The 25107-nt window shown below is 37.5% G+C and overlaps 1 protein-coding gene and 1 long non-coding RNA gene across 4 annotated transcripts in view; both read left to right on the forward strand.

Annotated features, from left to right (window-relative positions):
- KCNN2 (potassium calcium-activated channel subfamily N member 2) overlaps positions 1-25107 on the forward strand; it is a 138517-nt gene that overhangs the window by 22925 nt on the left and 90485 nt on the right. For 2 of the 3 annotated variants that reach the window (XM_017959786.2, XM_017959787.3), the window contains exon 3: positions 20031-20449. The exons of the other annotated variant lie outside the window; for it this stretch is intronic. In XM_017959786.2, coding sequence (XP_017815275.1) covers positions 20031-20449 — 419 coding nt within the window. The remainder of the gene's footprint in view (positions 1-20030; positions 20450-25107) is intronic. 3 annotated transcript variants of the gene reach the window in all.
- Positions 482-8862, forward strand: LOC108586380. The gene is made up of 2 exons (XR_001903648.3): positions 482-7786; positions 7887-8862. It is a non-coding gene; the product is annotated as an uncharacterized LOC108586380 (long non-coding RNA).

Genomic DNA, 25107 nt, shown 5'->3' on the forward strand with positions numbered 1-25107 from the left:
GGCCGTAGAAGGGCTGCACGGGAAAGGACCGGATTGATTCATCCTATCTGCCATGACTGGAGAGGGAAGGGAGGGGGAGCCTACGTGACACACATTTGCTATCACTTTCTGCCACTTCTCTATGCAAATACGTTGTGAATCCTTAAGTAAAAAAGTTATTCAGTTTCGGCGGGGTGCGATAATTTAGGCCTGTAATCCCAGCACTTTGGGAGGCCGAGGCGGGCGGATCACGAGGTCAGGAGATCGAGACCATCCTGGCTAACACGGTGAAACCCTGTCTCTACTAAAAATGCAAAACAATTAGCTGGGCGTGGTGGCAGGCACCCATTGTCCCAGCTACTAGGAAGGCTGAGGCAGGAGAATGGCATGAACCCAGGAGGCGGAGCTTGCAGTGAGCTGAGATCCTGCCGCTGCCTCCAGCCTGGGCGACAAAGCGAGACACCGTCTCAATTAAAAAAAAGAAAAAAAAAAAAAGAAAAAAATTAAAAAAAGTTATTCAGTTTCAAAAATAATCATTAAGGAACTGGTCTTAATTATGTTTTTTTCTACATGTACAGATCCGTCCCTGTCTAAGAAAGTTTATTTTAATAAATGTGAGATGAATGTGGTGAGTTGAAATGCTCTATCTTATAACAAAGGTATGCAAATGTGTTGCCCTATTTTGTTTCTGTTAAAATTAGTGAGTCTGAAGTGTTAATAAACTGTCAGGTCACCAATTTCTCTCTTTTCTGCCTGTATTTACTTCCTTCCTTCATTTCCTTCCATCTTCCTCTTTTTTCTCTTGCTTTCTTCCTTCCCTCCCTTTTGCTCTTTCTCTCCCTTTCTCCCTTCCTTCATAACATCACAGAAGTTAGTCCCCAGCCACCAAACCTTAAATTTTTGTTGTACTGTTGTATGTATGAAATTTACAAATACTTGATTTACGTAACTGACATCAACCGTAGGCATCATCATCAATGCCTATAGTGTTGCATACTGTGAAAGAAAAGCCAAATTCTTTCTTGTGGCATATAATGTTCTTTGTGATCTTACCTCTCCCATTCCTTCAGCCTCATTGTTTATTTACAGCATGCACACACACACACACATTATTGGAATCATGTTGACTTGTTTGGAGAGCTAGAGCCAAAACTGTGCCATTCTTTCTGCTTTCTGTGCCTTTTACCTAGAATATACTGCTTTCACCCAGGTGCCTTTGGGCTCAGCTCAGGTCTCCCTCTTCTGGCAAGCTTTTCATGACCCCAAAGGCTGACTTAGTTGTCCTTCTTCTGTATTAGTATCCTGTAATAATAATGTAATGTATGATAAATAATAATGATGATGCACATGAGTAATTGTTCAGCCTTTTTTTTTTTTGCTAAGAGCCATACCTGGATTATCTTGTAATTATACAACAGTTTCATAAAGTAGTTATTATTATCTTATTGAGAAAAGTGAAGCTTAGAGTGGTTAAGTGACTTGCTCACATTGCTTGAGAGCGCTGGAATCTTTTCAAATGAAATAGTGATTGTGTATTTACACAGATTTTGCTTCCCTTGTATTTTGAGTTCTTAGACATCATGGACCATTTCATTGATTACTGTGTGTCCAACAGGGGCTGGCATATGATATAGGCAGAAAAAAACAATTGTTCAATCACATTTGATTGAATTATTATTTATAATGGATATAACCAGTCTTTCTATCACTTCCCCAAAATTTGGTATGTAGAAATATATAGTAAAATGGCTTTCTTTTTAAAAATTTGCTTCATATTTTTTTATCTTGTTTGCCATTTAAAAATCATGCAGCCTCAAATCCCAACTTTTTAGTAGTATCCTTAGTTTTGAATTTAATGTGATACAAAAATACAGAATTTAAAAATTCCCGCCATCTGAAAGGTTGAGCCAGGATTTATTTCTCTCATTCTTATTGTATGTGTTTGTAATATAAGCACCTATGGAGGAATTTAAGGAGGGGCAAGGGTTGCTGTAAGTTAAGGGAGTAGTTGACCAACATGTCAGCAAATACTCTGTCTGCCTCTCAGAATTCTGAGAGATTTCAGTCTCTGTTTGCTACCCCGCCCCCCCCACCATTTATCAACAGGTTGGTTATTCTTCTTTTTGATGGAGAACCCTCATTAAGACGTGTGTAGATTTTTTCTCTCTACTGTCCTTACTTTCTTCATCCTACCTTTAGGATGCTGTACTTTTATGTTAGGCCAGTTCGCAATCTTGAAATACTTCCCGGATATGTGTCACTCCCCATAGCATTTAGGGTAGAAAAAAATGAGCCTAACTTGTGTTCTAGAGAAAACCTAACTTCATTGTGGCCACTTCATTATTTTTTCTTTAATCAAGATATGGCATTGAGAAAGAATATTTGTCTAATTCTGAAGCCAAGTAATACAAATGGATAATCTTTATTAAAAATCATCAAAACCAGCCCTGATCAACAGGTCTTACCATGTGGGTATTCAGAGCTAGTCCCATGATTTGTGCTTAATCATTGGCATGGCTGCTTGTGACAGAGTTGCCACTTAATGTCTATTTTGTCATGTTATTTTAAAATCAGGGAAGTAACTATTAATGTAACAACATATGGCAGCCATTACATGGTAAAGTAGAATGTTTTAAAAAGGAAGTTTTTGGAATTAAACAGTGAGCTACAGCTTAGTGCATTTTTGCTTAACCTTGACTGTTATCAAACTGAGTTTAATGTGTTTCATAATACTCTATTCTAACTAAGTTTGAGAGCTTCAGTTAGGAAAAAAAATAAAAACTGCTAAAAAAAATATTCCCTGTGGTTTTTGTTCTTAGACTTTGGGCTCATGTATCACATGCTTCTGGCATGTGTTCCCAGTTGCTAAGGCTCTGAGCAGTTGAGCCTGAAGAATCATTCTGGTGACTTTCTTCTTTGGTAGCTTCTTCATTGGTTTCAGCTCCAATAGAGCCTCTTTGTTGTACATTAGAAAGGATGGAAGAAAGGCCCTCCATCCTGTAGCTCTGAGGAGACTCAGAGACTAGACTTCCTGACATTTCAGAGATGTTCATTCTCAGAGGCTCTCTAGCTTTTTGCCAGTTGGCAGTAGAAGGCTTTGCTCTCCTGCTCTGTTCCCACCCAGGTAATATTTATCATAGGAGAAAAAGAATATTACAGTTGAAATAGCCTTCATTTTCTTCCTAGTCTCTTTACCCTCCTTCTGTCTGTAGAGGCAACTGCCATTCAGAAACTCATGTGTATCCTTCCAGTCCATGCTCTTATGTGTTCACTAAATAGAATCATATTTATAAACAATATAGTATTTGCATTCTTTCAATTTCATAGATGCTATGCTGTACCTGTTATTTTACAACTTGCTTTTTTCTACTCAACATTATATTTTGGATGTATAGTTTAGTTCATTTGCATTTTTATGGCAACTGTTATTTTTGTACCTATTTCTGACATTATTTTGGGTTCGTAATGTTTCCACTGCTTCTATCTTTCGCCTTTCTTTCCTTATTTTGGGTGATGTGAAATATTTAAACATTCATTTCTTTCTCTGGCAGTTTAGATGTTATGCAATTTATATCCCCTCTTCTAGTGGTTACTCTTAAATTTTTAGCAAATATGTATATTTAACAATGTTTAAGGTTGATCAGAATTTCTGTTCTTCTGTACAGTGTAACAACCCTTGGAGGCCTTCATTCTTGTCTCCCTTCCTCCTTCCATCATACTATTGATGTCCAGCATTTTATTCATTACCTTGCTTTTTTGACTTCCTCCAAATTAATCATATGGTTATGTTGACAATTATAATTATGTATGGTCAATTTGTGTTTAGACTTACTAGCATGGTTACTTGTTTCTTTCTTTAGCTCCTTCTTTCTGGTTTCTGTTTACTTCTTGCTGCACACAGAGCATTCCTTAGCAGTCACTTCTGTTCTCAATCTGTGTGTGTCTCAAAATGTCTTTCACCCTTTCCCCCGAGAGATAGTTAATTCTGTATAGACTTCTAGACTGATCATCATTTTGTTTTAGTACTTTGAAGTTTACAGTGACTTACTCTATATCAATTTTTTTTTTTATTTTAACAATCTGGATAGGAATAGTTCTAAAATTTAGACATAATTTAAATAATGATTTTACACCCCACCCCCCTACCCCGCATTCAAAAAGAGAATCAGTTAGGTCCCAGAGAGTCTTTGTTGAGGTCAACACTGTTATTTGGAATATGAGGCTTTGCACTGTGTTGTAATACAGTGATGTTCTCTGGTAATTGAGGTATGTAAGAATGTTTGATTTTTCATTAGATGAGTTAAGACTGTTGGATTTTTTGAGACCTTGTATCTGCTTTTTGGTGGTGTGGGGTGTGTGTGCGTGTGTGTGTGTGTGCGCGCACGTGCGTGTGTCCTTCCTCTCTGTCAGTGCTTACTGCTATACCTCATTTACTTAATGTAATAATTGTTTTCCTTGAAGCACCTGATTTTTTTTCCCCATTGTATATGTTTGTTTCTCCTTTGCTGAAAGCAAGGGCCTTAGATAACCAAACTAGTCAAGAATATATGGGTTCATTTGATGTTGTCATTGGCATTGTCTCTGTGTTCTTCCTAAAAAGATTTTATACTGGCTAAGTATGTGACAAGTCGCAGTGTGCTTATTATGGACACAGGCTCTGAAGCCAGATTGCTTGGGTTCATATGCTAGCCCTGTACCATGTAACCCTGGCAAGTTCCTTAACCTCTGAGCCTCAGTTTTCTCTTCTCCAAGATGGAGATAATTACAGTATACACCTTCTGGAATTGCTTCGTGTTTTATATGAGTTAATACACACAACAGGCTAGAACAGTACCTGGTCCTGTTAACATGTGATGAGTTAAGCATACTTTAAAACAGCCTTACAAGGTTCATCCCAAATACCACGTGGACTCTGAGGTTCTATACAACTGAAGTTAAAAAAGTTTTCAGAATGAAAAATATCTAACTTGGAAAAAGACTAAACTAGGACGTAGTCTATTTCTGTTACCATGGGGCATTGAATGTAATGTGCAAGTTTATTTAAATATTTGCTTTTGCCGGAAAGCAGGAGGTCATCTAAGACCAGCGATGAAGATGTGACATTGGAGAAATCATAATGTAAATTAGTGGGTAAGCATTTTTTTGCTTTATAAATATTGATTTGCTTCCAACTTTTCAGTACAGCCTGATGCCCCCATCAAATGATGTGAATGCTTGAAGACCTGAACTTTAGCTTCAGGTTTTTCAATAACTCACACTGTGACCGTGACCAAATTCTTTCAATTGCCTGGGCTTTAATTGGACTCTTCTAAGGGCAAATGAGATAATAATGGTGACCTAGCTTTTAGCCAGCTTTTTAGGTGCTTAAAATAACTAAGGTGATGCTAATACATTTTAGCAATGTAGCAATATTACTGTAATGCTTCAAATGAAAATGTAGAGTTTTTATCATTTCAGATTAAACTTTTAGAATCAAACACATTGGCTTATATTTAATTATTTCATGGTTTGAGGCCTTGCCAGGCTTATTTTATTTATGATTGGTTCCCCATCTTCTTGCAGAAATGATTTGATGATACATACCAAATTTTATAAACCATTAAAATAAGTAAAAAACTGACTTTGGAGGAGCTTTGAATTTCTCATTTCATCTAACCTTGATTTTCATCCTTTCCAGTAGCTACAATCAGTGATGTTTTTCTTTGTGTTCATCCCTCCTTATTCTACCTGTAGATAGTTAAGGTTACATTGATTGGAGGCCAGATTTTGACACAGTGCTGAAGTGAACTATTATGAAAGAAAATAACATTTGTTGAGCACTATCCTAGTAGTCCTATGACAAGGCATCCTTAACAGATGATGAAACTGGAGCTCAGAAAGTTTGAGTAACTTTATGCAGTTACAGAGCTCATCAATTGTGGCATGTGAAAATCAACTCTAGATCTGCTTAACTCAATTAGAGTGCAGGCACATAATCCATACACCACAGTGCTTTCTGTGATGTCAGTTCTGTTGAGAGAACCAAAAAGGGGAAAATGATTATCTTAACAGATAAGTTCAAAAGTAATTTTAGAGGCAACTTGCATAAATTCCAAAGTAATGTGAATGTGAACATAATTGCATGATAATATGTCAACATGCATGCAGTGCCTTTTGTGGGACCACAGAAGGTGTGGGCCTGGTGGTAAGAAACATGTGAAAGGGGAGTAAGTTTCTGATTAAGTCTTAAGAGCAGCAGAACATGGATTTGTTATACATAACCTTAACTATCACTGCATCCTGGTGGATGATTCTAGGATTTTTGACCTGTAGATAAAGCTCTTGCCTAAGTCAGGAGAAGACAATTTCAGAAACTCATTATTTTAGCAAATGACAAGAATACTTCTTTCAAAAATAGGTGCAGCTGGAGTTTCTAGAGCTTTTCCCAATACTGATGTTGGTCTAGATCTGTCTTTCCTTGCCAATTTCCCTTCTTCCTCTTCCATGGCTAATTTTCCTGTCTTTATATCACAAGTTATTTAATTCATCTACTTGTCCCTCTTTGAAGGTCCATGGAATGCTAATAGTTATTCATTTGGTCACTTTTACTAGGGACAGCAGAGCTGGTGTTAACGCATACTAATCATATAAGGTTGATATTATTTTTATTTTTATTTTTTTTGTAGCGGAAGAAACTGAAGTTTAGAGAGATTAAATATATTGCCCCAAACCACTCAGCTAGTAAGTGGTCAAGCCAGAAATTAAATCCAAGCTTCTCTGGTTCCAAAATATGTGTGTGTGTGTGTGTGTGTTTCCTGTGAGTCACACTACCAGATATTCAGAGCAGTTGGTTGATATTTAAAAGGCATGAACAAAAGCCACCCACCCCAGAAATAACTCTACCACTCAATGGTTATTGTACTTTAAATTTCAGTGTTTGAGATGCATTTCTTTTGCATTGTTGGCTGCTCTCTCCATAAAGTGTTTTAACTTAATAAATGTTATTTTTCTTTTATAAATCTTTACATAGCACTTTAATGACTATTAAATTAAATGCAGGCATACTTTCAGCTGCTCAAGTAATAGAAAATCCACCTGATGGTAACTTTAACAAATGGGGTAGGTGGCTGCTGGTTCAGTGGCTTAAGATATCAGGGCTGGAATTACTGTGACTCTTTTGTCTCTTTTTCACGGTCACAGGGTGGCTACTGCAGATCCAAGTATCACCTCTATTTAAGGCTGGAGGAAGGGAAGGAAGAGTTCTATGTCAGCCATGTCTGTCTTTTTTTAATCCAGAAAAGCAAATATATTCTACTAAGTTCTCGAGCAACCTTTTGCTTATGATTTCAGATTGGAACTGCATCACATGGCTACACATAACTGCAAAGGAGTCTGGGGAAACTGATATTTCTGTAGTGGAGATAGGCAAGAGAGAAGGATGGGAATACTTTTGGGTTAGCCACTTCATAGTGTTGCCTACAACATATGATATATGTTCATTTTGTTATTAAAATGACTTTCTGAAACAGCAAATAACATCTCCATTTTTACAGATAGCAGAAATAAGGTCAGCAAAGTTTGAATGACTTCCCAAGGTCATATAACAAGTTAGTAGCATATCTAGGATCTAAGCTCAGTTTTCTGCATTCCAACAAGTTTTTTCTTCATACTTTTCTCCCAGAGAGGAGTTCACAATTCACTGATGAATACTTAATTAGTTTCACATTCCTCCTCCTTGGATGCAGAGAAGTTTCAGGGTGGCAAGAGTGAACAGGGTTGCTGGAATGGGCATGAGGCTTCAAGAGAGGGGAAGGTTCCAGGATGGATGGTAAGGGAATGATAAGCATCAGCTTTGCTCGTTTCTTCTGAGTTTTGCTCAGAATTGGTGATTTCTGAACATAGCTCTTCTGTTTTTTTCCCTCCTGCAGTTCTGGACTGAGGATCTTGGACGAAATCTCAGTGAGACCATTGAAAAGTCATCTCTCCCTTTCTGTTTGTCTTTTGACATGGTCTGTGATGGGCAACTGTAGTCTCACTTCTTTGTTGACTGAATCCTAGTGACACATTAATAAAGAAAACCTCATTATTTGACTTTCTTCTGTAGTGTTTTTTCTTTTGTGTATGTGTGTGTGTGTGTTTTTTTTCACTTTGTTACATCTAAATGCTAGTTTCTAAGGAAGGAGGTTTTTTTGCTTTTTTGAATGAATACATTTCTGTGCATTTTTGTTTGGGGTCATGATCCCAAAAATGTCCTAAAAATGATATTGAAAGTTCCTTGTCATGGGTTATGTGAAGATTCTGGTGGGAAAAGCACCATATACTGTTCCATGATGGAGCCTCCTCTGACCTCCTCTGTATTTCCTCAGCATTTTCTTTGTTTCTCTGTTGTAGTACTTACCACAAGGAAACATTTGAATGTAAATTTAAATATAAATCTTTCATGTATATTGCTCTTCTGCATCAAAAACTGAGAGGCTTTTTAATCCTTGTATCCACAGAACCTTACAAATAGAAGCATTCAGTAAGTGAATGAAAAAAAGAGAGCTTGGTTTTATTGAGTATTTGGCTTAAAGGTTAACCAAGAAATCTTACTTATTTTTGTTCATGCTGTTGAAAACAGTTATGTAACATAATGGCTCAAGGTTTGTCTTAGTAAGCAGAATATTTTAGATGTAAGTTTGATTCAGTGTGTTTGGCTGTGTAGACTGTCATTTAGAAAGTCAGTGATTACTTTCTAGTTTTGAAGTTGTGTACATGTATACTGTTAGGATTTATTTGGATGTCTGACAACCTCGTTTATTCTCATTCTTCCCTCCTCTGTTTTTTAACCATAAAAACTGCTTTTATTATTAACTAACTTATATTCATTTACTCACATCTGCAAAGTAAAAAAAAAAAAAAAAACATTAAATATTACATAATTAAAAGTCTCCCATCCATTTCTAGTGCCCAACCACTCAGTTCACCTCCCCTAAGTGACTTTTATCATTAATTTCTGGAGTATTCTTTCAGAGATACTTTTTGCACATACAAATACAAATATACCATCTCCCCTTTAACAGATCTGCACAAATAATAGCATATACTTTGCTTAAAAAAAACTCAGGACTTACCTGATACCTCTTTTTAATACCATATAACACCTTTCTTCATCTTTTGTTTAATGGCATACTATTCATTTTGTGGCCATTCATAATTCATTTAACCCATTTCCCTACTAGATTATTCATATTATTTCCAGTTTTTTGCTAATATACAAGCAATGCTGCAACAAATAATCATGTACATTCACTATTTTTCACTCTTGCAAATATATTGATATGACAGATTTTATTCTAAGGAAATTGAATTACATTATCAAAGAGAATGTATGCTTATAGCCTGATAAATTGCTCTCCTCAGATTGTACCAATTTACACTTCTGCCTGAGATATATGCGAGTACTGTTTCCTCATACATTCAATGGTATAACATGTTATAAAACTTTTACTGCCTATTCAGTCTGACAGGTCAAAAAATGGTATCTCATTTTCTTCTTATGATTGAGGTTGGGCATCTGTTTCTATAAGTTTAAGAGCCCTTTTTATCTCATTTTCCATGACCTAAGGCTTGTATCCTGCATTCATTTTTCTACTGTGTTGCTTGTCTCTTCCTTAATGTTTAGGAACTTCTGCGTATTAGAGAGATTAGTCCTTTGTGATAGGTGTTGTGAACGTTTTCCCCATGGTTTGGTGTTTGTCTTTTTACTCTTTATTGTAGCTTTAGTTAGTTGCAGAAAACAAAAGTTTAATGCAGTCAAATGCATTAAATACATTAAAAGATAAAATGCAGTATTTTATCTTAAGTCTCTGAAGTTTGTGTAAAAAGACCTTCCTTTCTCCAAGGTTACAGCATAATTCTTACCTGATTTCTTTTAATATGTTAGTATTTTCATTTTCATATCTAGATCTTTCAAACACTTAGAATTTTTTTTGGTATGGGTATGAGGCATGGGTTTAACTCTGCCTTTCTCTAGGTGGTTACTTAGTTGTCTCTGAATCATTTTTCCATAAGCTATGTTTTCCCCACTGATTGAGAGTCTACCTTTGTATTATTATGAAATTCCCAGTATATTGGGTCTATTTTAGACTTTCTTTTCTGTTCTATCGGGCTTTCAGTTATATTAAGTGCCAGTACCACCTGGTTTTAATTATTAATTTGTTTTAAAATTTATGTGGCTGCTTCTCCCTTGTTACTCTTTCTTTTCAGAATTTTCCTGGCTATTCTACTTACTTTCCTAACAAATACATGACTAAAATTTTTTTTTCAGTGTGTAATTTTTAAGCCCCAGTTTTATGCTGAGCAATGCCCTGGATTATTTTCTAGAAAGTAAACCCAAGATGTTTAATGAATTGTCCCAGACTGCAAGAGCTTGCAGTTACATTGCAGAGGAAAAGCACATGCAGAAGGTAGATAGGAGAGGGGTTCTGCAGCCGAGCTCCTTCTGGTGCACACAGGTTACCTCTTTGTGGACAGGCCCCTCCTGCTAAACTCCAGCCCCTCTTCACTGATGGCTGGTCAGTGCTCACTAATCTGTGATGATGAACTTGAAGTATATTATATTTGGTTATCTGAGCAAATACAAAATAGTTGCACTGGAAAGTTCATGCTTGTGATGGGACATATTCTGAGGGCATATTCAGCATTATGCCTTCAAGTTACTTTAGACCTCTGGCCAAGACTGTTAACCATCCCCTAGAATTAAGGTAGATTAAACTGTTCTTTTGACCTAAAATCTTTCTTCTCTTAACAGCCTCAGAATTGAAAATGACTATAGAAGAACTAAATAATATTAGTTCTTCTCATTACTTTAACTCCCCTAGAAGTGAACTTAGATCATATATATTCCAAAGATTATATGGAATATAATGAGAATATTTCTACAGTTAGATTTTCATACTTGACATTGTATGAGTGTTGAACACCTGTGATGTTGAGAATGTTTTCATTTTCTTTATAGAATTGAGTGCATTAACGTATCTCTCAACCTGGTAAATACCACTGTACAGTTTTTAATTGACAGCACTTACCCTTGTCTCCTAGGACAGTTCTTTCCTTCCTGCTTCACTGCCTGCTGCTTTTCAGATCCTGTTATGTCCTGACCTTCCAAATATCCTCCGCATTTGGGCTTCCTCAGGACTTGGCCTTGAGTACGGTTTTGTTCTTTTCACTTTGTCTGATTTTTCCTTTGATCTCATAAAATTACCCAAATAACAATTTTCTGAAATTTACTTCAATAGTCCAGACTTCTCTTCTGAGTGACCTGCACTTGGCGTATATACTCGGATGTAAGTGGCCAAAATGAAACCTTTTGTTTATTACATTCCTGGTCTCCCCCTGGCCCTGGGCCCATTGTACCTAGGAAATGGCACTACCATCCGCTGTGTTTCTCAGGGTAGAAACACAATGGCCATGTTTGCATCTTCTCTTTTATTGCTCCCACATTCAGTCCATCAGCAAGTTCTGACAAGATTTCTACTTTTGTTGTTGTTTAGATGGTAGTCAGTATTTTATTATTTGGTGAATCAAGAGAAAGGGCTTTTGTTTTCTTAAGGGAGACTAGGAAAACTAATTAAGAGGGAGAAACTGAGAACATTACTTAGGTGTTTTTCTATGCCATACAGCAGTTTTCTTTGTGGAAGAATTGAAAACTTTATGTATGCCTCTATTAAATGGATTTTTAAAAACTTTTATTTTAGGTTGAAGGGTACATGTGCATCTTTGTTATATAGATAAATTGTGTCTCCGGGGGTTTGGGTTATATCATGTAGGTAATAAGCATATAAACATAGTATCCAATAGGTAGTCTTTTCTTTTTTTTCTTTTTTTTTTTTTTTTGAGATGGAGTCTTGCTCTGTTGCCCAGGGTGGAGTGCATTGGTGCAATCTCGACTCACTGCAACCTCTGTCTCCCAGGTTCAGGCGATTCTCCTGCCTCAGCCTCCAGAGTAGCTGGGACTACAGGCATGCATCCTCACACCCGGCTAATTTTTGTATTTTTAGTAAAGACGGGGTTTCATCATGTTGGCCAGGCTGGGCTCGAACTCCTGACCTCGTGATCCACCCACCTTGGCCTCCCAAAGTGCTGGGATTTCAGGCATGAGCCACCGCGCCCAGCCTAGGTAGTCTTTTGATCCTCACCTTCCTCCCACCCTCTACCCTCAGGTAGGCCCTGGTGTCTATCATTTCCTTGTTTGTGTCCAAGCGTACTCACTGTTAAGCTCCCACTTAGAAGTAAGAATATGTGGTATTTGATTTTCTATTCCTGCATTGGTTCATTTAAGATAATGGCCTCCAGTCCCATCCACGCTGCTGCAAATGATATGATCTTACTCTTTTTATGGCTGTGCAGTATTCCATGGTGTATATATACCATATGTTCTTTATCCACTCTACCAGTGAAGGGCATTTAGGTTGATTTCATGTCTTTGCTATTGTGAATACTGCTGCAGTTAATATATGCATGCGTGTGTTTTTATGGTGGAATGATTTATAATCCTTTGGGTATGTACTCAATAATGGGATTGCTGGGTCTACTGGTAATTCTGTTTTAAGTTCTTTGAGAAATCCATCAAATTGCTTTCCACAGTGGCTGAATTCATTTACATTCCTACCAGAAGTGTGAAGTATTCCCTTTTCTCTGCAACTTCACCAGCATCTGTTAGTTTTTTATTTTTTTGAAACAGAGTTTTGCTCTTGTGCCCAGGCTGGAGTGCAGTGGTGCAATCTTGGCTCACTGCAGCCTCCGCTTCCTGGGTTCAAGTGATTCTTCTGATTCAGCCTCCTGAGTAGCTGGGATTACAGGCACACACCATAACACCTGGCTAATTTTTATATTTTTAGTAGAGATGGGTTTTCACCATGTTGGCCAGGCTGGTCTCAAACTCGTGACCTCAGGTGATCTGCTCACCTCGGCCACACAAAGTGCTGGGATTACAGGCGTGAGCCACCATGCCTGGCCACATCTGTTATTTTTTGACTTTGTAATAATGGCCATTCTAACTGGTGTGAAATAGTATCTCATTGTGGTTTTGATTTGCCTTTCTCTGATGATTAGGGATGATGAGCATTCTTTTCATATGCTTGTTGGCTGCATGTATGTCTTATTTTTGAATAGAGTCTGTTCATGTCTTAGCCTACTTTTTAATGGGGTTGTTTGTTTCTTGTAAATTTAAGTTTATTATAGATGCTGGATATTAGACCTTCGTCAGAGGCATAGTTTGTATATATTTTCTTCCTTTTTATAGGTTGTCTGTTTACTGTGTTCAGTTTCTTTTGCTGTGCAGAAACTCTTTAGTTTAATTAGGTCCCATTTGTCAATTTTTGTTTTTGTTGCAGTTGCTTTTGGTGTCTTCATCATGAAATATTTTCCAGGTCCTATGTCCAGAATTATATTTCTTAGGTTATAGTTCAGGGTTTTTATTGTTTGGGGTTTTACATTTAAGTCTATAACACATCTAGAGTTGATTTTTGTATATTGTATAAAGAAGGGATCCAGTTTCAGTCTTCTGCAGGTGGCTAGCCAGTTTTCCCAGTACCATGTATCAAATAGGGCATTCTTTCTTCATTGCTAGGTTTTGTCAATTTTGTTGAAGGTTGTAGATGTGTAGCATTATGTCTGCACTGTGTAGAACTCTGTATTTCTGCTCCATTGAACTTTATATCTGTTTTTGTACCAGTGCCGTGTTGTGTGGTTTCTGTAGCCTTGTAGCATAGTTTGAAATTGGGTAATGTGATGCCTCTAGTATTGGTTGGGTTCTTTTTTGTTTTTTTGGATTTTTTTTTGCTTAGGATTGCTTTGGCTATTCAACTTTTTTTTTTTTTTTTTTGGTTACATGTGAATTTTAAAATAGTTTTTTGTATTTCTGTGAAGAATGTCATTGACAGTTTGATACGAATAGCACTGATTCTGTAAATTGCTTTGGGCAATGTGGCCGTTTCCTATCCATGAGCATGGAATGCTTTTCCATTTGTTTATGTAATCTCTGATTTCTTTGGGCAGTGTTTTGTAATTTTCATCACAGAGATCTTTCACTTTCTTGTTTGGTTGTATTCCTAGCTATTTTATTCTTTTTGTGGTTATTATGAATGGGATTGTGTTCTTGATTTGCCTCTCACCTTGAATGCTGTTGGTGTATAGGAATGCTACTGATTTTTATAGAGTAATTTTGTTTCCTGAAACTTTGCTGAAGTTGTTTATTAAATCATTGAACTTTTGTGCAGAGATTATGGAGTTTTCTAAGTATAAAATCCTTTCACCTGCAAACAGGGATAGTTTGACTTCCTCTCTTCCTGTTGGGATTCCTTTTATTTCTTTCTCTTTTATGAATGCTCTGGCTAAGACTTCCTGTACTATGTTGAATAGGAGTGGTAAGAGAGGACATCTTTGTTTTGTACCAGTTTTCTAGGGGAATACTTCCAGCTTTAGCCTATTCAGCATGATGTTGGCTAGGGGTTTGTCATAGATTGCTCTTATTATTTTAAAGTATGTTTCCTCAATGTCTAGTTTGTTGAAGATTTTTAACATGATGGCCTGTTGAGTTTTACCAAAAGCTTTTTCTGCATGTATTGATGAGATTGTGTGTGTTCGGGGTGGTATGGCCATAGACCTTTTCTGCATCTATTGAGATGATCATGTGATTTTTGTTTTTACCTCTGTTTATGTGATAAATCACGTTGAATGATTCACATATGTTGAACCAACCTTGCATCCGAGAGATAAAGCATATTTGATTGTGTTGGATTAGCTTTTTGATGTGCTGCTGGATTCTGGTTGCTAGTATTTTGTTGAGAATTTTTGCATCAATGTTCACCAAGGATATTTACCTGAAGTTTTATGTTTTTGTTGTGTCTTTGCCGAGTTTTGGTATCAGGTTGATGCTAGACTCCTAAAATGAGATAGGGAGAAGTCCCTCCGTCTCAATTTTTTGAAATAGTTTCAGTAGGAATGGTATCAGCTCTTACTTACATTAATACATCTGATAGAATTTGGCTGTGAATTCCTCTGGTCCTGTACTTTTTCTAGTTGATAGGCTTTTTATTACTGATTTCATTTTGGAACTTGTTATTGGTCTGTTCAGGCATTTCATTTCTTCTTGGTTCAATCTTGGGAGATTGTATATTTCCAGGAATTTTTCTGTGTCCTCTGAGTTTTGTAGCTTTTGTGCGTAGAGATGTACATAGTAGCCTTTGAGGGTTTGCATTTTTTTATTTATTTCTGTGTGGTTGGTGGTAATATCCCCGTTGTCATTTCTGATTGTGTTTATTTGGATCTTCTCTATTTTCTTTATTAGCCTAGCTAGTGGTCTATCTTATTTATTCCTGAAAATAGCCAACTCCTTGACTTGTTGATCTTTTATATAGTTTTTTGCTTCTCAGTTTCCTTCGGTTCAGCTCTGATTTTGGTTATTTCTTGTCTTCTATTAGCTTTCAGGTTGGTTTCCTCTTGTTTCTCTAGTTTCTGTAGGTGTGATGTTATGTTTTAAATTTGAGATCTTTCTAACTTTTTCACATGAGCATTTAGTGCTGTAAACTTTTCTCTTAACACTGCTTTAGCTGTGACCTAGAGAATTTGGGATGTTGTAAGATCTCCAAACTTCATGTCCAATGCACTCATTGTCTGCATTTCCATGACAGTCCCCCATTTTAGGTGATAAGGTACCACAACCAATCAAATGCAGTAGAGCTTCCTAACTTTTATCCTTCCTTCCACACTTGCCCCTCTTCACCCTATTTTCCCCAGAGCAGTATGGATGAGCTCTTCAGGCTACAAATCAGATGACATCATTCCTCTGCCTAATACCCTTCAGTGGGTTCCCGCTGGGCTTAGATTGAAATCCTGTCTGGATACTATGGTCAACAAAGGCCTGCTTATATGGTCCCAGTTGGTCTCTTCAAACTTATTTGCAAACTGATCTCCTTTCATGCTGCCCCTTGATCATTAAGTTTCAGCCAGTCTGATGTTCCTTCATTTCTTTATGCATGCTAGGGCTTTTATAAAGCCCAGGGTATTTACAGGTGCTGTTTCCTGTGGCTAGAATATTACTCCCCTGGTTGTTTACACGACTGGCTTTTCTCTTAGTCCAGATCTTACATCAAATGGTACTTATCCAGAGGTTTTCCCTGATGACCACATCTACTGTCATCTCTAATATATTATTCTCTGTTTCATCTCGTTTCTTTCCTTCATAACAGTGTCCAAAAGCATAATTACTTTATTCGATTTCTTTAAGTCTGCTTTCTTGACTATGTTGTTTTTCTTTCGTTCTTTTTTTTTTTCCTAGCAAAAGTTAGTTTCAATGGGCAGATTCTCTGTTTGTCATAAATGCTGCTGTATGGCTGGTATGTAGACCAATACCTGCCACATAGTATTTAGTATACTGGATAAATAAATGAATAAACAAGCAACATTGAGGGTCAGGATTATGTAGAAAATACAAGTAAATATTTTTCCTCAATTTCAGCGTTAAAATATGTGCTATGATAAAAAAAAATCATTTCAGGTGTTAAGACCTTTGATAGGCCGGGCGCGGTGGCTCAAGCCTGTAATCCCAGCACTTTGGGAGGCCGAGACAGGCGGATCACAAGGTCAGGAGATCGAGACCATCCTGGCGAACACGGTGAAACCCCGTCTCTACTAAAAATACATAAAAAACTAGCCGGGTGAGGTGGCGGGCGCCTGTAGTCCCAGCTACTCGGGAGGCTGAGGCAGGAGAATGGAGTAAACCCGGGAGGCGGAGCTTGCAGTGAGCTGAGATCCGGCCACTGCACTCCAGCCTGGGCTACAGAGCGAGACTCCGTCTCAAAAAAAAAAAAAAAAGACCTTTGATAGTAGAAAACAACTATGTAATAGAACATTTTTCTGCAGAAGTTACCAAAGAGGAAAGTTATCTGGACTCTATGGAACTGCAAAATTATGCTGCTGCAATGACTTATTATTTAGGTGACTGTGTCGTACATTCACTTGCATTATGCTTTGGTATTCTCAGCTTCCACAAGCACATTTAATTGATATTATGACCTATCTAGTGATTAGGATAGTCACTGTTAACTAAGAAATAACAAGGAAATTTATTTATCCAGCATTTCTTATCCTCCACTAGGTAGACATGGAGTCTCACTAACGCGTAGGGGAGACAATCTTATGAAGAAGTTTTTTATTGTCCTTTATGTGACAGCACCAATAAGAGGCACATATGAGGATCATGGTTTAACAAAGGAGGGAGTTTCCAGATTTTTATAGGGCATCTACTGCATGCTAGAGGAGGTGATGTGGAGTTTGATCTTGAAGGAATGCAAATTTGCTAGATGGAGGCTTTCCAGGCCATGGGACAGAATGTAGAAAGACCCAGAAGCGTGATTAGGTGGTGTGTTCTGGAATCTCCAACCATAGGGAGATGTAAATAGAATAATAGGCAATGAAGTTGGAGAGATAGGCAAAACCAGATTGCAGAATGGCTTGGGCTTGTATGCTATGGGTATAGATTAGATTTTACCCATCAGGCCATGGTGGGCCTTTGAATGGTGTTAATCTTGAATTACATTTTAAAAAGATTATTAGAAAATGGAAGATGTTCTCCAATAGGAGGAATCTGGTAATGGAGAGTGAAGGATCAGACCACCCAGGGAAGTAGAGAGTGAGAGAAGAGTCAGAGAGGGACTCCAGTAGTGTGATGGTTAATATTGTGGGGACACATCCAAACCATACCAAGGAGGGACACAGAATGGAGAGAAAGACAGTGAGATCCTTAAGAGTTGCAGCAGGTGGAAAAAGCAACATGTCACAGGAGCCAAGGAAAGAGATCATTTTTAGGGAAGCAGGAATGACAGGACAAATAAGATAATAATTAAGATGGAAGGATCGTATTTCATAATGAAGGTGTCTTTAGTGACCTTAGCAAGAGTAGTCTTGATAGGCTAATGGGAGCAAGATCTGCCTGGAAGTTGTTTGAGAATGAAGTGAGAAAACAAACACAACCTAGACTAGGCATGGAGCCAGCCCTGGTTCTCTTTGTTTGGGTGTTTTGTTTTTAGTAAACAGTAGAAGTTTGACTTTGTAGACTCTGCTGAGAGAAAAGAGATATAGGAACTAGACTATAGGCTATTGATGCAGGAGAACTGGATTTTAGTGAAACATTGCTTTAGACACATGAAGCAAAAGAGAAGGGAAATAAGGAGGAAAGAGTGTGGCTGTAGGTAAGACTGTGGCTAAAGTATCAAATAGAGGATATTTCCTCTGATACTGTGGGGAATGTGCATGCTGAGAGAAAGGGGAACAGTGGTGGCCCTCAAGGAAAACAACCCATGGTGGATGTGGGAATGATCACAAGGTGATTCTAAGGGTTCAACTGAGCTTGAAGACACAGGTGGGTGGTGGCCATAGGCCACCTGCTGCAGCCTGGATATCAGGTTCCAGACTGGGAGTTACCTGGACAGGATCACCTAAAGGTAAAGGGTGATGCTGCTGAGAATGGCAGTAGGATTATGGTTGAAGGAGTGAGACTCAACAGAGAGAACCAGCCTGGTTAGGGAAGTGAGCAGAGGGGTAATGAAAAGGGGGCTGAGAAAAAGAGAGTAGAGTGAGGTGAGAAGAGCAAGTGCATTGGGGAGAATGGAAGGAGGGCCAGTCCTAGAAGGAGGAGGCTATTTGTAAGCAGTATATCAGAGTGATACATCCAGATTGACATTTCTTTATCAGATAAATACCTTGAAAGGTATTTATCCTGAGTTTGCAGTGTTGTCCAGAACATTATGGGGAATACCTTTATTGGAACTCAACTGAGACTTTGCCACACAGCTTTTGACTATTTGGAGTCTTGGTGATTCTTAGCCCATTTGGAAGTGGATTTGATTTTTGCACACTGCCGGGTCATTCAGGGCCAAGTTTGGTGAAAAAAGTAGACAATGAAGCTGGATAATAACATTTTTGGTAAGAATGGAAATGTGGATTTAAAGAACAGTACTATTTTATTTATGTGACTTGTAATAGTCCCTGATAGTAATTTCCAAGGACAGCAATGACAGTATCTTTGGAATATGTATAGCTTCTCAAAACAAAGGTCTTCCTAATACATGGGACTCTCAGCATTGCAGCATGGTTGGCACCCCTGGCTTCTGGGCCCTAAATGTCAGTATTCCTTGCAAGTCCTTGTGGCAGTCAGAAAAGCCACGACACATTTCCAAATGCTTCTGGTTGTCTCTAGACTGCCAGGGCCTGGAGGACTTGTTTACAGAGAGCCAGGGAAGAGAGGAAGATACTCTTTTCTGTCCCTTTTACTCTTTATCTATATATCTATTTATTTACTTTGCTTTCTGTCTGGTTTTTTCTTCTTAAAAATTTTTGTTTGTTTTCATTGATTGTGGTGTGAGGAACGACAGAAACAGGAGGAAAAGGGGATTTTTATTAAATGAAGATTGGAAATAAATGAATAATTCAAGGGAAGGCTATGGACGAATAGAAGAAAAGAGACAGAAAATAGAGTAGTCTTGGGGAAACTGGAAGAAATGTTTCTGCCACATTTGTCTGTGGTCTCTTGTGATTTTCTCTGAAGCCAAGAATAAGATTTCCTGTAAGAACGCTCATGTGTTGTTGCATTATAGGGTATAACTGATTGCAGAGGCACCCTAAATAGATTTCACTGAGAATATAGTTAGAGTTGTGTAAGGCTTTAAATCCAGACTGAAAGAGGAAAACAACTTGTTATAAGGCGAGTCCATTTCAACTTCATCTGAGGGGGTTTTCATAACTGATAGGTCCAAGCGCCTGTTTTAAAATGATGTTATTTGTATGATTGTCCAGGAACGTGAACTTCAAAACAGTTTTAGCTCCTGAGTACCAAGTTTTAATTTAATTTGTACAAAATGAATAACAATACGCTTTACTAAAAATAGTGTACCTGGCTAGCATTTAAAAGTTATAACCTTTAGCTTGCCATGATTGCTAAAAGTCATCTGTTGTGTGTTTTTAAAATCTGCACTAACACTTGTGGACCATTCATGCCATACTGAAGCTGATTTTCTACTTTATTTTTTCAGTTGTTCATGGTGGACAATGGAGCAGATGACTGGAGAATAGCCATGACTTATGAGCGTATTTTCTTCATCTGCTTGGAAATACTGGTGTGTGCTATTCATCCCATACCTGGGAATTATACGTTCACATGGACGGCCCGGCTTGCCTTCTCCTATGCCCCATCCACAACCACCGCTGATGTGGATATTATTTTATCTATACCAATGTTCTTAAGACTCTATCTGATTGCCAGAGTCATGCTTTTACATAGCAAACTTTTCACTGATGCCTCCTCTAGAAGCATTGGAGCACTTAATAAGATAAACTTCAATACACGTTTTGTTATGAAGACTTTAATGACTATATGCCCAGGAACTGTACTCTTGGTTTTTAGTATCTCATTATGGATAATTGCCGCATGGACTGTCCGAGCTTGTGAAAGGTAAGTTTGTTTCTTTTCCTGAGAACATAATTTACCATATGGTATCTTCACAAGTAAGAAAAAAAAAAAAACATTTTAGACTTGAGATGCGTAGTGTCTCACTCTTGAAAATTTTGGATTCTCTGACAGGTTCTTTGAAATGACTATGACAAAAGTTTTCTGTAGATTTTTTTCATAGAGCAAATGCTTTCATGCTTGTGTGTTTTCTTTCTAATTTGTTCAGTTTTCAGTAGAGGGCTGCCTTTATAATTTTGTGCCAAAATTTGGAGACCTAGAAATTGTGTAGGACACTTTTATTGGAAATATGAGTTTAATGGTAATATTGATTCATTTTCGTGCCTGATTGCTTATAAGCGTTGTTTGTTGTTGAGACAGAAATCCTGTGAAACAGTGTTGATGCAAGATGCCTGGGCTTTAGGGAATATCTTAAAGTGGTTTGTTTGTTTTGGTGCCTGTTTATAATAGTGTTCAAATGATTACTTGATAAGGAGGTTATGGGTATACATATTAGTTTTTATTGAACTTTGAACAATTAGTAAGAAGAGGCAATGTGTATTCATGTTAATGTCTGAAGCGCTCTGGTGGTCTAGATCTAGGCATATATTCTCAGATTTCAGGAGTGGCTCAGTGATCTTAATCAGTTATACACTAAAATTGGTAACTTTGCCATTTAAGAAAAATAAACTTATGACATAAACAGGAAGAGTTGTATCATAATGGGTTACGGCGTACCCTCACATGATCTTGGTTAAGAAAATTCAAGTTGAAATTAACAATAGAGATACAGGAATGGTTTAGAAATTTCTAGGAGTGTTGAAAGTTCAGATGTTAGTCTTTGTAGAATTTTTTTTTTTTTTTTTTTTTGAGACGGAGTCTCGCTCTGTCACCCAGGCTGGAGTGCAGTGGCGCAATCTCGGCTCACTGCAAGCTCCGCCTCCCAGGTTCACACCATTCTCCTGCCTCAGCCTCCCAAGTAACTGGGACTACAGGCACCCGCCACAATGCCCAGCTAATTTTTTGTATTTTTAGTAGAGACGGGGTTTCACTGTGTTAGCCAGGATGGTCTTGATCTCCTGACCTTCTGATCCTCCTACCTCAGCCTCCCAAAGTGCTGGGATTATAGGCGCGAGCCACCGTGCCCAGCCAAATTTTTTTTTTTTTTTAAATTTGGCTTTTGAAAGTCAAGGTTATACACTCAGATAGTTTAAGGAAGAAAAACTTCTGTATGAGAGTTGCTGCAAAAAAAAAAAAAAAATCTATATATTTATACATAGTGAACCCTGAACACCCCCCAGCCCATTCCAGCTTTCCAGAAGCATTCACTTTAAATCTTTTTAGCCATTCTCTTGGTCACTGCTTTTCATATTTTTAAATAAAATTGCTTATGTTGCTGCATCTAGATTTTTTGTTGTTGTTTTGGAGCTATTAACTTCCTTCTGGGGAAGTCGGAGATTTTGCTTTTTTCGCGTATATAAACACCCTCTTTTCACAACTTCACCCCTCCCCGGAAAAGTGATTTTTGTCTCCCTATCTCACAGTAAGATATATAAACCCTAAAATCTATATTCTATATTTACATTGTTGTTACTGTATAAACTGCATTTGTAGCTGAACAAGATAATATATCATAATCATTTTTCCTTTCCTGCACATTTTTTTAAATTTTTTCTGGAAGAAATAGTTGCCTCATTTTTTATTTGCTTAGTTTTCTGTATACTTATCACTAAATCATCTCTAAATTCTCTGACATTATATAAATACCTTTTACTCTTTTCAAATATATTCAGCAATTTGTCAATTTCACCTTGAAGAAATGACTCTCAGAACATTCTGACTTGCATCTCTATCATGTTGGGGACTTTCTTTGCCTTTTTTGTATGCTGAGTAGCCCCTTTCTTCAACCCTATTTCACCTTCTTTCTTCATTCTTTATTTTGGTAGAATCTGTCTTCCAGTAGTTTTGAAGCAAAGGTAGTGTATAAGAAACATATTTTTGAGATCTTGCAGATAAGGGAGTCTTTAATCTTCTCTCATGCTTAATTGGTAATCAGCTGGATATAAAACTCTAGATTGGAAATCACTTTCCTTCAGAATATTGAAGGCTCCATTTTCTTCTGTATTCAGGGTCTAGCAGTCTGATGCCATGCTCCTTTTTTATTTATTTATTTTTTTTCTGGAGGCTTTTAGTATTGGTATTCTAAAATTACACAAGGATGTATCTTGGCATGTGTCTATTTTAATCCATGGTACTGGGAACTTGGTGGACCTGTTCAATCTCGAAATTTCATGTCTTTCAATTTTTGGAGATTTTTCTGAATTATTTAATGATTTTTGTTCCTATTTTCTGTTGTGTGGATAATGGCCCTCCTATATTATTTCCTAATCTTCTTATTCTTTGTTTATAGTTTTCCGTTTGTTTTTGCTCTCTATATAGAAGATAACTCAAATTTATCTTTCAGACTTTCAATTGGAATTTTATTTCTTCTATATTGAGTATTAATTTCCAGTGTCTAACTTTTGGTCCCTGAATGCCTTTTTTTAAATAGCATCATGCTTTTCTTTCACAGAAACTTTTCTCTGGAGATGTTAGTCATAACTTTTTGAAGTTTTTTTCTCTTTGCATTTTGTTTCCTCAAAGGTGCATTTTTCTTTTGTTTTGGCTTCTGTTTTAGGAGCTTTTCGTACACATTTCAAATTTGTCAACTGCAGGCTTCATTAAAGGGTGATTTGGTTGGGGGACATAGAACACTAATTTCAATACCTTTACATATTTTGTGTCTTCTCTGACCATCTGACCAGTGCATCAGAAGTCTTTTCTGCTCTCCTGCCATGAAAGCAGAAGTCTGAGGTGACAGTGTCTTGGGAATTGAAACACAGGGCAAAGAAGAGATCTCAACAGTTACCGTGCAAGCATTTGCTTGTTCTCCTGATATCAGTACAGTAGCTTGCTATCTGCAGTGTCTGATGTCCTGCAGTAGGTCCACAGACCTTGTGTTTTACTGTCTCCAGATAATAGATTTTCAGACTTCTGCCAGGTTGCCAAAGAACAGTTAGTGTTTCTACAAAGCAGAAGAGGACATCTATGTGTCTAACTGCTTCTGTGCCTTTTTTGAAGCTATCATCCCATTCGAAGCTCTATGGTTATCCCCACCTGCAGAGGTACTGGTGCCAACAGTGCCTGAGTCATGGGTGAGGGGGTTGGTTCTCAGTGCATGTGCGGTTGCCCCTTGGTTTTTCACCACTATTGCCATAGAATTCTGCATTCTCATGTCAGGTAAGTCAGTGGCCATCTGTGGATTGGCTGTCTAGCTTGGTTTTTTTTTTCTTACTACTCTTTTGTCATTCATTCTTGTTGTCCTTATGGGTTTATGCTTCTTTGCTGTCTGCTTGTTTTAGTATTATTTATAATCATTTTGAGGTTGTTAAGCGAAGGAGCTGAGGCCAGCATGTTTGTTGAGCCCACCTGCTTATGCCAGAAATTTTGTAGTGACTAGTTTTTAATATCATGTCTCTAAACTTTTTTTAGAACTCCTCCGGATAACTATGCCATTTGAGGGATTAACGTTTTCTTTTTAAAGAAAGGTAGACTCCTTATGGTAATGCTTTGTTTCCTAGCAATCATGGTATTTAGAGGCTTATGATATTTTCTGGAGCAGATGTACCTTATGATGGTTGAAGAATAAATATGCAAAACTCTAGTTGACATACCTATTTATTTTATAAAGATAAGCCCTAATTAAAAATTATGCATAACAATGTAACAATGAGGGAAACAGCCAGGTCTAACAATGTAGACATCTCCATGGGTGGTCTCTAGTGCATCTGCTTCCAAAGGCCAGTTAAGAGAGCCTCAAAATTGTGCACATGCCATACATTTTCTTTTCAAAAACAGTTCATCTTAGCTGTTTTAACCCATTATCACTAAATACAGAATGCCAAAGGCAAGCTGTGACACATTTGCGTAGCAGCCCCAAGTCTCTGTGTTTTTTAATATGCTCAGATTGTGAGGTGATGACCATTCCTGTTTCCATGTAAAGAGGCAATCAAAGGTGAAAACTGTTCATTTCATAGCAAGAATGAGAGTGTGTAGCCAGCAGTTACATAAAGGAAACAAATCTGTGACAGCGTGGTGGGGAAGAGACAGAGGCCAAAACTCTGGATTGGGACACTGGGATTTAGTCCCAGTTGTGTAATTTAGGGGCTGAATGACCTCAGGCCAAACATCTCGGGTCTTTTTGCCTTAGTTTATTCATTTGCCAACTAAATGGTTTGTTAAGACTTCTTCCCAAGGTAATGTTTTATCATTACACAAATGTGTAAAAGAAAAAAAAATTATTAACCAGCATTGTGTTAATAGGAGATTTTCCACATTTGGTTTTTATTAAACTTCCCATTTTACTGCACAAATTCTCCAGATTGTGATTTGTAAGATACAAAGATAAAAAAAAAAAAAATTTGTTTTTCCATAAATTTGCAATTTGGAACATGATGTCATCAGCATCTTACACTTCCTTGATGATTGTTTTCTGACCCCTTTTTTCCCCTGTTATGTGAAGTTTGCAATACTAAATATAACACACAACTTTTCTATTTATTTGGTTTAGGATTTGGATTTGAATGAATCCTACCAGTTCCATCTTTGGTCCATCCAAGCATCCT

Source organism: Papio anubis, chromosome 5 (assembly GCF_008728515.1).
Source record: "Papio anubis isolate 15944 chromosome 5, Panubis1.0, whole genome shotgun sequence".
Taxonomy (NCBI): domain Eukaryota; kingdom Metazoa; phylum Chordata; class Mammalia; order Primates; family Cercopithecidae; genus Papio; species Papio anubis.